The sequence below is a fragment of the Anolis carolinensis genome, chromosome 1, assembly GCF_035594765.1.
Source record: "Anolis carolinensis isolate JA03-04 chromosome 1, rAnoCar3.1.pri, whole genome shotgun sequence".
Classification (NCBI taxonomy): Eukaryota; Metazoa; Chordata; class Lepidosauria; order Squamata; family Dactyloidae; genus Anolis; species Anolis carolinensis.
This window is the reverse complement of record NC_085841.1, coordinates 48879059-48897139: the sequence shown is the minus strand read 5'-3', so window position 1 is coordinate 48897139 and position 18081 is coordinate 48879059. Positions and strand designations below refer to the sequence as shown.

Here is an 18081-nt window from a genome sequence, read left to right as displayed (position 1 = left end):
CCGTCGTTGGCTGGGGTCAGTGCTCTTTGGATGCAGGTGAACTACAACTCCCAAAATCAAGGCCCATTCCCACAACTCCCTGCAGTATGTTCAGTTGGTCATAAAGCTTCTCTGTGCTAAGTTTGGTCCCGGTCCATTGTTGGTGGGGGTCACTGTTTCTCTGAATGCAGGTGAACTATAACTCCCTTTCCCCCAAACTTGTCTAATATCCTTTTGGGTTATGGGGGCTCTGTGTGCCAAGTTTGGTCCTGATCCATCATCGGAGGGGTTCAGATTGCTCATTCATTTGCAGGTGATCTATAAATCCCAGTACCTACTACTCCCAAATGTCCAGACCAATTCCCCTCAAAACCCACCACTATTCAAATCTGGGCATATCCGGTATGCATGGCAAGTTTGGCCCAAAGTCATCATTGTTTGGGTTCATAGCATTTTGGGTGTAGGTGAACTACAACTCCTCTACATTCCCCAGTAGGAGTCACAGTGCTCTGACTTGATGCAGGGTGAACTACAACTTGCACCATCAATCCCCCAAACTCCTCCAGGAAGTGTAGTTGTGCTGTGTTTGTTCTGCAGACAGATTTGAAAGGGAAGGGCAGTAGGCGGGGTCATGCAAATTTCACACCAATGGAAAACCCTGGGATGCCTGCCTGTGGTGGAGGACAATGCAAAATCTAGGATGAAATGGTCCCCAAATGAAAGCATTCCTTGGGTGGTGGGCCATAGTGTTTGGGAAGGACAAGCTGGAAAGCGTCCAGAGGAGGGCGACTAAAATGATTAAGGGTCTGGAGAACAAGCCCTATGAAGAGAGGCTTAAAGAGCTGGGCATGTTTAGCCTGCAGAAGAGAAGGTTGAGAGGAGACATGATAGCCATGTACAAATACGTGAGGGGAAGTCATAGGGAGGAGGGAGCAAGCTTATTTTCTGCTGCCCTGCAGACTAGGACACGGAACAATGGCTTCAAACTACAGGAAAGGAGATTCCACCTGAACATCAGGAAGAACTTCCTCACTGTGAGGACTGTTCAGCAGTGGAACTCTCTCCCCCGGACTGTGGTGGAGGCTCCTTCTTTGGAAGCTTTTAAGCAGAGGCTGGATGGCCATCTGTCGGGGGTGCTTTGAATGCAATTTCCTGCTTCTTAGTGGGGGGTTGGACTAGATGGCCCATGAGGTCTCTTCCAACTCTACTATTCTATGATTCTATGATTCTATGACATTGGCAGGGTTTGGGCTACATGATCATGGAGCTCGCTGTAACCACAATGTCAGTGGGAAAGAGTGACTTGATAGCTCCTCATCACTGGGAACTAGAGCCTGTTTGTGGAGGCCGGAGGCTGTCTATGTGAACAGACACCCATGCCACGTACATACGGGTTTTCATTTTTATTATGGATATAGATATAGATACGGAACAACCAAACTTTGGAGTTAACTTGACTTTCATTAGTTTGTTTTAATTGCTGGCTTGAACAATCTGCTACTTAGACAGAGTTTACCTTTTGTTCCTCAGATGGTTCCATTAGCAAAATGCAGTACCTCCCATGTCAGGTGACTCAAGGCTGGAAACCATTGCCAGGCCAAGAGCAATGTTGATTGCATTTTCCTAAGGCTTTCGGTTCCTTTAAACATTAAATATCAATATTTCTATATAAAGATTTTATATAAAGATTATACATAAAGATCATGCTTTCTCAGTTCATTTGTGGGTTAAATAAGATGATGCCTGACTCATAACATGTTGATTCACTGCAGTGTAATAAACCTCAAAAAACATTTTGCAGAAGGGCAGGGCTAATTTTTTAAAAGTTAAAACTTGAAGAACTATGTGTACTTTGTTCACTGGCGCATTCATGAGTCAAGAATGGACAGCCACAGGACAGCAGAAAACTAGCAGCAGCTACTAGGAGTTCTTAAAAGCTTGATCTTTGTAGACCACTTTGGCCTGTACCCAGCTGCTCTCGGGCAACGAATGCAATCTTGTAGCACTGCAGTGATCCAAAGTGAGGTGGATAACTTTCCCTAAAGTTTTATTCAGTATGGGCTGGATTCAGTTTGTGACCCCTATACACTGATATAATCACCCAGTCTCTTAAAAATAAATCAGTTCAAATGTGTCCATTATTTTTCCAGTAGTGTTTTATATTCTTCTTCAGCAGGCAGAACTGATTGACCTTTATCTCTGTCAATATCAAGGATTCAAAGAATTGTCTAGCACACTTTCTGTGCTGACATGAAGTGAAATTTGAAAGAATTGGTCATTGGACTTTTCATAGAATCATGGATAGAGTCCACTCTGGCCCCATGCAACCAAACCCACTGTGGCACTGTGTTGGTGTCTACACAGTCCAGCCAGGACAAGAAATGCATTGGTCCTAATGGACTGTCACCTCACTCTCTGTACCAACGCTACCACTCCCAGTTAGCCACAGTGCTCTGACTAGAGCTTCTGCTGGGGCCCAAATATGCATATGAAGAGCTCAGTTAACCAGCAAGAATGAGAGGATTATTTCCCTCACCCTCTTGCAGGCCATTCAGGTGATTTTGCTGATGTCAGAATTGGATACTCTCAATGGCCAGGAGCTTGGATGGAGTGCCATGGCTGTGTAAGAGTGGGAGAAATGGGGAACAGACACGGTCCTCCCTGTGCTGATGAGAACAGGGGAAATGTGATGATGCCGGCTTCCCATTTTGGTAGCCTAATCAGATTCTACTGAGTTTCCAGGAAGCTCTATAGTATTCTCTGACTTTGTCCAAACTGGGGCAAAGTTTATTTAACCCTGCAAAATCCACAGTACTTATTGGAAGTTGGCAAACATTGTGGAGGCAGGCAGCAGGAGATTCGAAGTAAGTCTGAGTTTTCTTGCCCATGTAGATTTAGTAATGGAAGCTGCCCTAATATCTGCATTTTCTACTCTTTGAGTAGCAGCGGCAGCTCTTCCTGGTCTTTAATTCAAAGAACCCATTCTCAGTCATGCCAGCAGTTACCAGCAAAATAAAACCTTTCCACTAGAACTTCCTAAGGAAGTGGCCACATACTTCCTTAACATGAGTAAAGCTCCAGATTGTCATGAGTTAGGGTCATACATGCAGGTAGTCTCCAAAATGTAAGCATATGCTACAAACTTTTGTGAAGTGAAAAATGGTCAAAATTGAGAGTTGGATCTTCGAGGGAGGGTATCCTAAACACTTGGGCATTCAAAGGATAGCTTTTTGCAGCCTATCTGCAGATTTTAGTATAGTATAAAGTATAAAGAACTGAACTGGAGTACATGGCTTGAGGTAGTACTTGTAAGATTACTCTCTTGAGCAAGAAGGTAAACAGACAACAAACAAAACAATAAAATCAAGGACCTACCAAGCCCCAGTACTGTTCTCAGTCCAACCTACTCACAGCACTGGCCAAGATAGATTGTTATTGTTTGTTGTCTGTCTGGGATGATCCAGTCCTAGCCAACAGCACTAGCAACTGGAAAGTTGTGTATTTGATTGTCTGACATAGAAGACGGTATAGGCCCTGACCACCTTAGATATATATTCTATAATGCTCTCTTCATTTTGCCAAGAAGATATTTCTAATTTATTTATTTACTGTATTTATACCCTGTAGCCAAAGGAGTGATTAAAAGTTCAAAAAAAACCTGAAATGTGTCAGGTTTTAAAAAACTGGTTAAATTGGTTAACCAGTTAAAATTCATGAGTAAACCAAGTTTGGGGGGGGGGGTTGAACCCTTAACCCCACCCCCACCCCGGCTATCGCCCTGCCACACTATCTCACCCCAAAGGGGACTCAAAGCGGCTTACAAATTTCTAACCATCTTTAGTATTTCTGCACCAGTTCAAATTGATAGGGTTTTCAGATCTTTCAGATTTTTACAGCCATCAGTTAATCTTGGTGTGGGAAAGCAATAAATCTGCTTCCCAAAAGTTCTCTGAAAAGACGCATTTTTATATGTGCTGTAGCAGGTACTCTTGTATTAATGCATATCGTGTGCCATGAAACTATTGTCTTTGTTCATACCTCTGTTAATGGACTGGAATTTGTAAATATAATTCAAATCATTTGTTTTTTCTTCTACATTTCATTTGTAATTTCTGTGTTTAAGGACTTGTCATCTGTGAATATCATAGTGTTGAAATGCACTGCAACTGATTTTTGGATATCACGACTTCTAGTGTCCAAATTGTGCCTGTTTATCCCCTTCCACAGAGACTACCCTATCTATCCAATATAGATTGTAGGGGGCATTGCTGGCATAAGATGGCATACAACATATAGTTGTCCTGGAACAACTGTTATATCATGTTACTTGATGCAAGTACTGGCTTGATAACCTGCTGTTGGAGCAAGGAAAAAGATGTAAATCTAGTTTATGCTTTTCCAGCTAACTGCTATATGCCTTATTAATATTTTGCCAAATAAGGTAATTGACAAGAAATGCTAAAAAATCTGAGAACACAATAGAATTCATTCTGTTGGGAGTAAGTAGATATGTGTTGGTTGTTGGGAAACCATTTTAGTGAGTGGAAGGTTTTAAAAATTAATATGAGACATATCTTTGTTAATCATTTTCAGACTTTACAATCTCATTTTAAGCACGTGGGTTACTGAAAAATAATTATTCTGGAGTATTGACTCAGTAATGTTTTGCTTCTGAAGATGGTATTACTCTGACTCTTCAAGAGACCTCTGATGAAGTACTCAGTTATTTCAGAAGACAGTGTTGATTAAAAAAACAAGTTGAAAACATGGGAGTCATGAACATTTTGCTTAGAAGAAGTAGCAAAAAATGTTGTGGTTACCTTAAAATCTAACACAATTCATTTGACTGCACCCCCATTTCATCAGACATGTATCTGTCTTCTTTTCATCATTTGCTTTACACAGAGATCAGAGCTAGTGGTAAGAAAAATGGAATTTGGTTGATTCTGGATTAATCTCAAGGATGTCTTGCTTTGAGCAACGTTTTAAAGCAAAATTATTCTGCTGGCATTTTTATTATATGAACTCTTCCCTGCCTGCCACCTGATCCCAATTAATTGTCATGAATTACTATACAGTGACCATCCCACTGGGCAAAGTTATCTTTTATGTCATCATAAAATTTTATTTTCCTCTTGAGTTCAGCCTATTTGCCTTTATCTACTCGTATATCAAGAATGGAAGCATAGAAATCATTCATACTTCTCAGAAAAGCATGTGAAATTGTGAAGCTTTCTGCTTTCTTGATTTTGGTTTTTTAAAATCTAATATAGATCTCATTTGATCTTGGAAGCTAAGTAAAACAGTATTTGAAATGCAGGCCACCAATGAAGACAAGGTGTTGTAACCCATATTTCAGAGAGGAAACTGGCAAAATCACCTCAAAGTATTCCTTACCTTTAAAAAACCAATAAAATGTGTAGGGTCACCCTAGGTTGACAGGCAATGTGAAGATACACACACACATGTGCACATTTCAAAACAATCACTAGTGTCAATAATTTTAAAACAGGCTGGTTTCTCTTTACTATTTTTCATCAGCTAAAATATCTATATTAGAATAGGGCCAGTTCCAAGGAATTTGATTGCTGCTAATGAGAGATCATAGAATCACAGAGTTGGAAGAAACTACATGGCTATCTAGTCCAACCCACTGCCATGAAGGAAAAGAACAATCAAAGTATCCCTGACAGATGGCCATTCGGCCTCTGTTTAAAAGTTTCTAAGGAAGGAGCTTCCACCACACTCCGAGGCAAAGAGTTCCACTGTTGAACAACTCGTACAGTCAGGAAGTTCTTCCTAATGTTCAGGTGGAATCTCCTTTCCTGTAATTTGAACCCATTGCTCCTAATCCTAGTTTCCAGGGCAGCAGAAATCAAGCCTGCTCCCTATTCCTTATGACACTCTTTCACACATTTATACAAGGCTATCATGCCTCCTCTCAACCTTCTCTTCTGCAGACTAAACATACCCAGCTCTTTAAGACGCTCCTCATAGGGCATGGTCTCCAGACCTTTGATCATTTTCGTTGCCCTCCTCTGAACACATTCCAGCTTGTCAATTTCACTTTTGAACCGTAGTGCCCAGAATTGGACACAGTATTCCAGGTGAGGTCTAACCAAAGCAGATACAAAGGCACTATGACTTCCCTCGATCTATATACTATAATCCTTTTGATGCAGCCCAAACTCCTATTGGAGCAGTCTCAAGTTGGCATAGCATGGACCTAATAGAGTTTAACTCGCATGTCTGTGACATGTCCCACAGACCACCTTAAGGTTATTGTTCAGTATACGCCATCAACACCCATTGCTATTCTTAACCTGGTGAAGAATTATGGCTAGCTCAAAGCTGAAGTTTACCACAGCTATCTTTGCTTTTTGTTTAACTAAGTCTCAATCTTCCTGCTTATGATTACTGAGGGTAACATGAGATTTCAAAGTAATGTTGCTTTGAAATCACCCACACTTTTGCTTCCAAAAGATGCAGCAGACACCTCAACCTTCTTTTCATGTAGCAGAACTTAAAGATGATAACATATTTGTCTGACATACATTTGTAATTGCACCACATTATCTATTAGCATACATTTCGCTTTTGCTGTTCTATTCTGTTGGTGCCCATGGTATGCGTCTTCCTATCACAGGGGATCTTGAAAGACAGATTGGATGCCTTACATCATGTTCATATTCTCCACTGATGGAAAACACTGCTCTGGTGCCCTTCCAGGCATGTTTGCTGCAATGCTAGCCTTTTGCCTTGGAAGTGTTTCCTGCCCTCTCCTGTAACTGATCTGCATGTATTGTTCTCTTATGTCCGCCCCCCAGTTAGTAAGTTAGTAAGTTTTCTCTCCTTGAAATATCTCTGAAGGGAGTGAGCACAAGGAGACTTTGTTCTAACCACAATGCAGCTAGTGCTAATGATCCTGGACTCTGTCCCCTATGACAGAGCCCAGCTGTAAGCTCCTGTCAAGTGCTTGCCTATTAGTCAGGATTCTGTATGCCACAAACCTATATTCCATAAGCAAAGGCATAAAAGGGATAATCCCTTGCCATCCGGGCATTTGTATCTCCTAGTTGCTACTCTGATTTCCTTATCCATATGAATATTACTCTACTGTTTGCACACCATTTGTACACATTTACATTCACATTTATACATTATATCAGATATTAGGCAACCCACCAACTTTATCTTCAGGAGTTTGGTGCAAACCACAAGGTGTTACTTTTCTGGACGACAGCTCCTAGAAATCCCCAGACTGCATAGGATAACTACTAGGTGATTGTGGATACTTTAGTCCAGTGGTTCCCAACCTTTGAGCTGCCAGATGTTTTGAACCTCAGCTCCCAGAAATCCCAGCCAGCTTACCAACTGTTAGGAACTGTGGGAACTGAAGTCCAAAACACTTGGAGGCCCAAAGGTTGGGAACCATACTTTAGTCCAAAGAGGAGCTTTCAGTAGTTTTGGCTGAGTTTCTCTTTCAGTGTTTTCCCCTCCAGCTGTCACAGACTGTCCTTTCTTTGGTTTATCTGCTTTTGATACTAATTCAGATCTCATCCATATTAATCTACAACATATCCTCTCTAATTAGTTAATTAAATGTCCTCTTGATCATTAACATGCTGCAGCAAGCATTCAATTTTGCTTACATTTTATAATGTTTTGCATTGTTATAACTTAAATAATCATTTTTTCTTCTGCCAGGACTGATTGGTTCCCAGAATGATTTCCTGAGATATGAACAGACCTGCATAACTTTTTTCTTACTTACCTTAAATAGTTATGTGTTTTAGGATAACCATCCTCAAACAGATGATAGATACACTGAATTACAGCTCCCACCATCCTCAACCTTTATGGCCATAGCAAATTGCTATGAAGATACTCCTGCAAATTGAAGTCTCTAAAACAGTGATTCTCAACCTGTGAGTCCCCAGGTGTTTTGGCCTACAATTCCCAAAAACCACAGCCAGTTTACCAGCTGTTGAAGGCCAAAACATCTGGGGACGCACAGGTTGAGAACCACTGCTCTAAAATCATATCATATCCTCTTCTTTTCCCAATATAGCTGTGCACTCTGGAAGCCTATACTCTACAGTGCATGACTAAAGACAAAAGGGTGGAATCACAAATATCAGCATATTTTGGTTTAAAACTCTTACTGTTATGGAAAAGGGGATGTGGCTTAGAGAAGCACAAAGGGGCAAACTGAGAGAAAGGAAAGCATGGATTATTTCTTGGGAAGGGAGGTTCCCCACTTCTTTTCTTGAAATATCTTTCATCAATGTAGTGTTTTCCATCAATTGGACTACAACCCCAGAAAGCCAGCATGATGTGGTTCATATGCTGGACTATGACTCTAGAGAACAGGGTTCAATCCCCACTCAGCCATGAAAACCTACTAGGTGGCCCTGGGCAAGCCACACTTTCTCAGCCTCAGAGGAAGGCAATGGAAACTGCATCTGAACAACATTACGGGTTCCATAGGTTGGAAATTACTCAAAAGAACACAGTAACAGTGACAACTCCTATAATTCCCAATCAGCATAACTATTGAGAAGGGGTTCAGGATAGCTGGATAAGCCATAAACAATGTTTATGTTCTTTGTAGCACAGTTTATATGGCATATTGATGCTCCAATGTAGCTGGTATCCTGAGATGCATATTCTGATGCCTAATTGTTTCCCAGGCCATGTACTATAGAAGTAATATCCTTGGATACAGCCAGTTCAGACTTACAATACATATCCCCATGGATGAATGGGACTCATGTGTTCAAAAATATGTATGAACTAGATCTTAGAAAATTCACACTCTTTCCAGAAACAACTCATAGTTATGCATTAACATGTGCAGAAGAATAATTTATACTTGAAAAAAGAAATTTATTTCTCAAAAACATTTGATGATTTAGGAGGGTGATTACTACAGAGAATAGGTAGAATAAAACTCCTGTTCTCCTACAAATGGAGAATAATAGTTTTATTTTATCTGAAACTGCAATTCTGATTTGTTCTGATTTATTTATGTAATTCCATTTTCAACTACATGTACTTTAGAAATTGCTACTTCTGCAGACTTTCTTGTAACTGAAACTCTGGGGCAGTTGAAAGTTAACACAATTGAGCAAAACTAAAGATGCAAAGTGAAAGCAGATACTTGTTAATATTCTTAAGAAACTGTCTAAAATGAGACAGACTGTACAACAAAGTGACAGTCTGAGAATGAAATGGAAGGTGTATTAAAAAGTATACCATATTAAAAATGGTTACTAGGCTTCAATAATTACAAAAGATTCATAGACTCATTCCCCAGCCTCGTGCTCACCAAAGGTTATGGTGCAATTGATGTTGGCTCATTACTTGGAGCATATTATTCTATGCTTCTATGATTCATAGCCTTTGCTGATGCAGACTCAGTTTGATGGGAGCTATAGCTTAACACATCCGGAAGGCACTAGGCTGGAAACAGCTGTGTTTTAGAATATTTCTGGAAAACAATACTGCTATAGGCGATCACTTGTGGCCGAGTATGATTGTGGTTTGTCTTGTAAAAGACCACTGCACAAATTTATTTACATGTGGAGATTGGTGCACAGTGACCAACATACAGTCTTCACAGAAAGAGGTTTTGATCCAATGGCATAGATAACACAACAACCGATGGCCTCTTATCTGTTGCAGCCTTTGTCTGCCGTCACAGCCATTGTATCATATACCATGTTATTGTTTGCCTGCTCCACCGTTGAGGTCTTTGGGTCATGCTTTGACTGCTTTCTCCCCTGTGACTTTGTCACCATGGGTGGCCCTGCTGGGAGTACATGACTCCCAACGGCTTCGCTCACAGGTTCACTGGAACACACAAGCCCCCTCATCATGACAAGGTGACGATCCAGTGAGGAGATGGAAAACAATAGAAAGAAGTCATTTTAAAAATGAAGAATGTACAATGTGGGATTGTTTAAAGAGTGTGCCAGGAAGCACAAAGCTGGAAACAAAATTTTAAAACAATATTGAAAAATTACAGCCACAGAATATTAGAAAATTTATTTATGTTCCTAATATTCTAGGTAAGACATGCGGAATCCTATAGTGAAAGCCAGATCTTGCTGTTCACAGCTCTAATTTTGAGAAGCAACTATAAAGCATATCTCTAATCAACTCTGTATTGTATTATGTTGAAAAAGTAGGAATGGTGCAGATTGGGCAGGGCATCTCAATTCTAAGGCATTGGAAAATTAATTGTAGAAAAAGTTTTGATGGACATAGATGGTTTTAAGTGTTCTTGATGCAATTGAAGGAATGCATTCCCACTGCCTCTCCCATTGTTTTTCAGTCTCACTTTCTCTTGTGGTTGGTAATATGTAAGTGGGTAGAGAAGTCTGCAACACCTTCACTGGTTTACAATGTGTATTGATTCCTCCTCTCCCTCTAATTCCCATCACTCTCATCCCATGGAGAGTGGCATTAGGAAAACCTTTCTGACAGTAAAAGCTGTTCAACAGTGAAATATCCTGCCTTATAGTGTAGTGTCCTTCTCTGGAAGTTAAACTGATGTTGAATGTCCATCTGCCAGGAGTGCAGGTGATGCAGTGGGTTAAATCCTTGTGCCGGCTGAACTGCTGACCTGAAGGTCGGCGACTCGAATCCATGAGATGGGGTGAGCACCGATCTGTCAGCCCTGGCTTCCCACGTGGAGACATGAGAGAAGCCTCTCACAGGATGGTAACACATCCGGGCGTTCCCGGGCAATATCTCTGTAGACAGCCGATTCTCTCACACCAGAAGTAATTGCAGTATTCTCAATTCACTTCTGACTTGATTTTTTAAAAAGAGTGATTTGATTGTGTGTTCCTGCATTGCAGGCAGTTGGACTGGATGGCTCTTGTGATCTCTTTCAACTCTAAGATTCTAATTCAGGGGAGTGACCTTTCCCTACATGTGAATACTTTCCACATAATCAGAAGCTGATTTTTAAGGTTCCTGATTGAGGAAGAGCACACACACACATAGCTGAAACACCAAGTAGCATTGGTCACTCCCACTACAAGTAGAGAAGCAGATGTAGAGATGAAAGAGAAAAGATGGTTGTGCTCTCCACATGTGGATACATATCTAAGTCAGTCTTTAGGATGATTCATGTCTCATATATAAATGGGATGAATTGAGTGGCAGAGGATCAGTCCAGTCCATCACCATTCCCCTCTTTTTCCCAGCATGTGGCCTCAGCCACATGCTTCATTTAGCCCACATATCAGAAGGAAACATTATCGAAAAGCTTTGATGATGAAGGAAGTGAATCTTCAGTATTTTACTTCTAAGATTCCAATCCTGTTCAGCCATATAAAGAGTAATTGATTGGATTTCCTTGGTCTGGACCAGTTTGGTCTGGACTAATTATCCTTAGCTTGGATCACAAGAGGCCCAAATTCATCTTATTCTCCCAACCAGAGTAGATCCATTCAGTCAATAGAAGCATTATAAATCAATTGGTATGAAAGTTCCATTACTTTTATGGGTCTATTCTAGATGAAGCAAACAACTGGATTTAGCCCAGGAATGGATTGGGGTTATTATATTGTTTCAGGTCCAGGTCTTCTCTGGTTACAATGCTAGTTCAGTTCACAAGTAAAATATCTACTGTCTTCTCTCTTTATGTCTCTTTCCCCCAACAAGACAGGGCATTGTTAACCAAGCCTTGCACAGCCGAGCCTAGTCTCTGCCTGGTGTCAGTCCCTGCTATGCAGAATGCAAATGACTCGACATGGTATCCTTGCTAAACTTCTCTTCTAAAACAATTCAGTGATAGGGTTTGAGCACAAAGCACAAAGATGAACTGCTTCACTCAAACTATTTTAGGTCTGTGTTGTGAAATTTGAGGAGCTACCTGCAGCAGCCATTCTTCTATTTATTCAATGTATTTATGATTGGTAGGGCCACTAGTTTTTCCAATTACTGTTACAGTTCTCAGATGCAACTTGTAGAGGTTACTAAATAGAACACATAGATGCCACAATGTAATAAATCATTAAAGTAACACAAAGCAAGTGATAAATAACAGCAACCTTTCTTGGAACAAGAGAAAGTATATTGACCTTTCATCACCCTAATGGACCAAATACCTGGGAAGACAGATGGCTTCAGCTGTTTGGCTACCTAGGGAGGAAAGGCCAGCTGGGTTCTGGGATGTCAGGGATATAAAATCTACGTGTAGCCTCAGTGGAGGGCCCTTCCCCAACGAATCAGACATTAGCCAGTGGTGGGATAAAGTGAACACCCTCTCTAGCATATACTTAAAAACATTTGTAGCATCTCAAAGCAAACACATAGATGATGTTACCACAACATCATCACATTCCTTCCGCTACGTGCTGTTTTGCTATCTTCATTTTGCTGATGAAGAAAACAGTGAACTTTGAAGGATAGTGAGATGTATTTTGTGCCTTTTGGTAAAACCAATAAAAGCATCCTCTGCAAGATGAATTTTGAAATTGTGTGCCCATGTACACTTATGCAACATGGCTAGCCTTGTGAATCTTTTTGATTCCAAGATGTGGGAGAGATATAGTGCAGAATAATAATGGAAGGATCAGTTGAACTCTAAGAACAGACAAATGATTAAGTGAAAATGACAGCTTGTGGAACAATTTTGCATAGTCTGTCAGGACTGGATGGCACTGGACTAGAAAGTGACTCTTTTCAAGAATCGCAGCTGCGAGAGAACAGTGGGGAGAGAAACAACAATCAACACATTCTTCTTGGAACTGACAGATGGCTGTCACAAGCTACCTGGTTTGACCCCTTTTCTGATAAGAGGTTATTTAAATTACCTTCCCACCCACATCCTCCTTGCCACTCTCCTTCCACTTCAGACAGGGTATTCTGGATATCAGGGGATGGGCTAGCAAGCTGAGTTCCAAGTTCTCCCAATTCTCATTATAACATGTTAAGGGAGAATCTCACCCTCCTGCATAGTCCCACTCCCCTGAATAACTGGATTATTAATAGCCTCAGATGAAAACTGGGATGTGTGTGGCCAAGCAATATCCAAGTCTTCTCAAAAGGGTGATAGAGTTGCATCTACACTGTAGCGTTAATGCAGTTTGACTTCACTTTAATTGCCATGCCTAATGCTATGTAAGTTTTAATTTTACAAGATCTTTAGCCTTCTCTGACAAAGCGTGCTTGTACCTCGCCAAATTACATCTCCCATGAGACTCAAGTGGACTCAAACTGCATTAGTGCTATAGTGTAGATTTGCCCCAGGATATTTTAAAAGTAGTTAAGAAAGAGAGATAGCAGAGGATTAACTTTCCTTTCTGTTCTTCTATCCACTCTTTCTCTTCCCCCACCCAAGTTACTCACACTTTCTTTGGTTTGGTATCTGCCTCACTACTTTTTTCTTGCAGACATTCCTCCCACTGCTGTTCTTAGGGCTCAGCCCTCTGTTCTGCTTTTCATTGCTTTATCCAACTACCAGTCTGGCAGTATCTCCCTATCTTTTCTGTCCCATCTCTGAAATGCATTTAATGCAGTATGTGGCTCCCTTCCCAGCTCTTCTTCATGCCTCCTATTAAATCAGCCAAGTCCTCCAGCTTTGTGGTGATTCCCTGTATGCATGGCTTGTCAATCAATACTCTACATGGCCCTTTGTTTACCATTCTTCTGCCAGCTTGAATCTATGTGACCTGTACTCATTCAAGGCAATAGTAATTAAGTTGAAAGAGCAAGGGGAGGATTTCAGCAATACAGATTTCGTTATAAAAAAAAACCTGTTCCATTACCAGTTGCTGCTGTTGTGGTGCCAGTCTGCTTTTCAAGCTAAATATCTCAAAGTCTGATAAGCTGTCTTTCAGTCAGAACTTGGAAAAGTTCCTTATTTAGATGACAACTCCCAGAATCCTTCAGGCAGCATAGGAACTTTTCTGAGTTTTGGATTTAATGTTAGAATTAATGCCACACACAACTGATCAGTACTGGATTTGAAGAAATGAGTTATGCACATTACAGTTAGAGATTAGAATGAACTAAATTTTGATTTCCTGTTAGGTTGAAGGAGCCCTTCTTTTGTGAAGCTACTTTTGTAAATGGCATTCTTTTGTAATTAGAAAAAAAATATGAAGCTATGGCCATGCACTTAGGACCAATTGGACAGAATGTTTTGTACATATCAGGAAACACTTGGCCAGCACTGGGTGTTCCCAGTGTCCCTTAAGAGAGATACAGGGGACAGACGCAAACTCCAGAATGAGGGCATCATTGATAGTCTCAGTCCAGGCCTAGGGCTACAAATATATCTCAAAGTCTTGCAGACTTTTTGGATATTTTCAAAATTAGGTCACACATTGCAAAATGTATATTTTAAAATACACTGCAGACTTACCAAAACCATATATGCAGCAGTATTTTTACAAGGGATATGGGTGGCATTGTTTTTGTTCTTGTACACTCATATATGTTATTTTCATATTGTAACTTTGGCCATTTGTCAATTTGCGAATCCCCAAGGATAGTAGCCAGAAAGAAAGTGATCTTGGATCAATAAGATATTAATTGCTTTCATGTGCGTCCAGCAATAAGCATGGAGGTATCTGATAGGGAAACATGAGCTTTGGCATATTACATAAATACACTAAAGGCACCAGATTTTGTCTGATCTTGGATGATAAGCAAACCCAGCCCTGATAAGTACATGGATGGGAGACCACTAGTAAATACCAGATGCTGTAGGGTTTGTTTCAGAAGAAAGAACTGTAAAAAAAAAAACCAAGCTATAAGTGTTCTAAGAATATTAAAAAATTCATAGAGTCATCATGAGAAAACAGGCTACTTCAATAAGATGATGATGATAATGGTTGTTTGTTACCCACCTCTCCCTAGATGCATAATATAGTTATAAAACATGAACCCCAATGAAGAATACATAATGTTAAAAGAGAATAACATAACAAAACCTGTTCCAGGTTTTGCATATGTATTCAAACAATCAATTTAAAACTCATAATTAAATTTGAAGCCATATACAATGTATACTGTTTCTGTATTATTTCATATCATATGTTAGTTTAATGATGAAATAATCTGTAATTGGAACATTTTACAAAAAAAATGTCTTCTGGATTTATCCCACAGTAAATAGATGAAAGGCAGCTATTAACCCATTTATTTACCAATATATTAGAGATTTTATAGTGAGTTTATAGTGCTAAAAAAAGAACAGACTAACCTTTATATTGAGAAATTTGGAAAATGTCTTCTTATTTTAGTGTTAATGGGGTGCGAAGTTTCATTCATTGCATCATTACTAGTATTATTTTCTCAAAAATATTTAGAATTACAGAAAAGTGTATGTTTGTCACTATTCTCTCCAACCAGTGGCACGTTTTGCTTTTGACTCCTTCAAAAATGTTCTTTTTATAGTTTTTGAAAGCTTTCTTGCAAATACATTGGATTTTTCACCATCTAATGATTATGGAAGGAGGTATTTGTTATAAAATTATTCTAAAAAGGTGTAATTTGTAGTATAATGACATTTTTATGCTTGAACAACTCTGTCCTAAAGCATGAAATCTAACAAAATTCCGAGTTACATATTTGTCATTGGCCTGCGTCACTTTTCTCTTCATACTGCCTGATAAAAATATGTAGGCTGTTCACTCATCCTTTAAACAGTTTGAACATTTTGTCTGGATTGGAAAATATAAATAAGTAATTTGGTGTTAATTTCAGTTAGAGGACAGTGCTGCAATGGAGTACTGAAGTCAGCAGTATATGGATACAAAGAGTAGCCAATGAGTTAAGGATGGAGAATCCTTAAATAGAATTATTGAATGCCTCTGACCATATGCAGAATACTTTCTGCTCACTAGAATAACTGTTTTTAATGAACCTTTTTTTGTATGTGTCAGAAGTCCCAAATTTAATTCTTTCCATCTTTAATTTCTAACATTAATTAGCATCCAGACTATAGAATTAACTGCCATTGCCCAATGCTGTGTGATCATGGAGTTGTAGTTGTAAGATCTTTTGCTTTCTCTAACAAAGAATATTGGTGCATCATCAAACTACAATTTCCATGCCTCCATAGCATTGAACCATGGTTGTTAAAAGTGCTATCAAATGGCATTAATTCAGCAGTGCACATGCTGCCTGGTGTTGTCCTTTCCGAATATCCTTTTCATGAGGCAACTACCCCATAATAAAAAACAATGAAAAATCTTGTATTCATTGCAACACATACAGTAATAGTGAGTACTATTATCCAGCATTTTAATTGTTAAGTCTCATCAGCAGAAGGGGAAATACATTAGAACAAAACTAGTCACATGTAACAAAATTAAGTTAACGTTAAGCTCCAATTTTGTGTAATACTTGCTTTAGTACTGGCAGGAACAAAAAGTTGTGGACTTGGGAACAGATGGGCCTTGTCAGTTGTCTAGCTTCCCAGTTCATGCAGTTCATGTCTTCTGAGCCCATACAGTGCAAGAGGTAGGACCAGGGAGAGAAGCATGGGCAAGCTGGTCCCTTGGCTATTTTCATCTCCCATGATCTGAGATGCCAACTAAACTAGCATTTCTCCTTTGGCTTCTAATGATGTTTTCTTCTTCCTTCCACAGGTAAAACAATGAAGCAATAGAGATGCTTCCCTTTATGTTCGTCGCCTTGGGCGCGGTCGAAACTACCTGCAGATCTTCCAGCTGCAGCAACAACAGCACCAAGGACTATTGCTACAGCGCCCGCATCCGCAGCACTGTGCTGCAGGGTCTGCCCTTCGGAGGGGTGCCCACTGTTCTCGCCCTTGATTTTATGTGTTTTCTTGTAAGTTCTGTCGATATCTGGCTTGGGGCAAGAATACTGTTGCTACTTGATGCAGCTCTAGAAGCAGCCAAAGGCACAAAATTACATGGTGGCACAGGCGTTATTAGCTTAAGTTGACATGTAAGGAGTTGAACCTGGGATCCTCCTCAATAAAAAAGCGGTGCCCTACTCTTGGGTGGGGGGTTCTGGGAATTGTAGTCTTACAAAATAACTTTGCCTTTTTCATGGCCTCCAGTAGAATTCACTTTCAGATTTTGAACTGAAGATTATGAGAAACATAAATCCTTTTCCTACTACCAACTATTCCAGACCCTTTGAATTAATGGAAGAAGTTTGAATACTAAGTTCAAATCCATTGAGGCTGCGCTTGGGACTAATAACTAGATTCAGGCCTTAATACAGAGTTTGAAATCATGTGGCTCCCAACTCCCAGCAGCCCTAAACAGTATAGTCAGTCGTGATGAATGCTAGGGATTCCGGTCCAAAAATATTTGGAGGGCCATGTGACTCCCACACCTTGTCTTAACAAGAAGGCTTGTAAGCAATCTTTCTTTCTTTCCCTTCCACATTCATCAATATTTTGCCATTAAGGACCAAGTTAAATATTATAGTTGTGTTTATCATTAGCTTGATATCCATTTCAGTGACTGAAGGCACATTTAAGATTTTTCTCCTGAATATCTATGCTACTGTGTACTGTATTTTAAAGTTTTAGAAATCTTAAGGACTTGGATATTAATGTTTTTATCCTGTAAATTGAAGTCCCAGAAATATTTGTGTGGAATGCCAAATTCTACACCAACGTTCACACCATTAAAATAAAAATAGCACAATTATCGGCTCACAGTGTTTGTGGTTAACGCACTATAGATATACTGTATTTAGTTGAACCCAACACTCACCTTTTTTAAGCTAAATCACCTTGCCAAAATTAGGGTGTGCATTAGATTTGTGTAATACAGTAATCTTAGTGCTGAGCCAAAGCAAAAAAAGGAAGCTGTTTCAGGAGCTGCACCTGGTGCTCCTCTTTGAGGGATGTCATATGTAATTTAATTGTCATAGATCAATGCTAACTGTTTCTGGGATTTGTAGTTTGGTGAGGCATATGCACTTTATTGGTAGAGAAAGCTCAAAGCCTTGTAAAACTACAGTCCCCATGACTCCATAACATTGAACCAAGGTGGTTTATTTATTTTATGTATTTACAACATTTTTACCCTGCCTTTCTCACCCGAGGGACCCAAGTTAAGCTGGATTTGTTCTACAGCATAGATGCACCCA

At 39.9% G+C, this 18081-nt stretch overlaps 1 protein-coding gene across 4 annotated transcripts in view; it reads left to right on the top strand.

Annotated features, from left to right (window-relative positions):
• tmem63b (transmembrane protein 63B) overlaps positions 1-18081 on the top strand; it is a 111366-nt gene that overhangs the window by 51026 nt on the left and 42259 nt on the right. For all 4 annotated transcript variants that reach the window (XM_062973893.1, XM_008125034.3, XM_062973890.1 and 1 more), the window contains exon 2: positions 16599-16800. In XM_062973893.1, the coding sequence (XP_062829963.1) occupies positions 16621-16800 (180 nt within the window). In that variant the 5' untranslated portion in view covers positions 16599-16620. The remainder of the gene's footprint in view (positions 1-16598; positions 16801-18081) is intronic.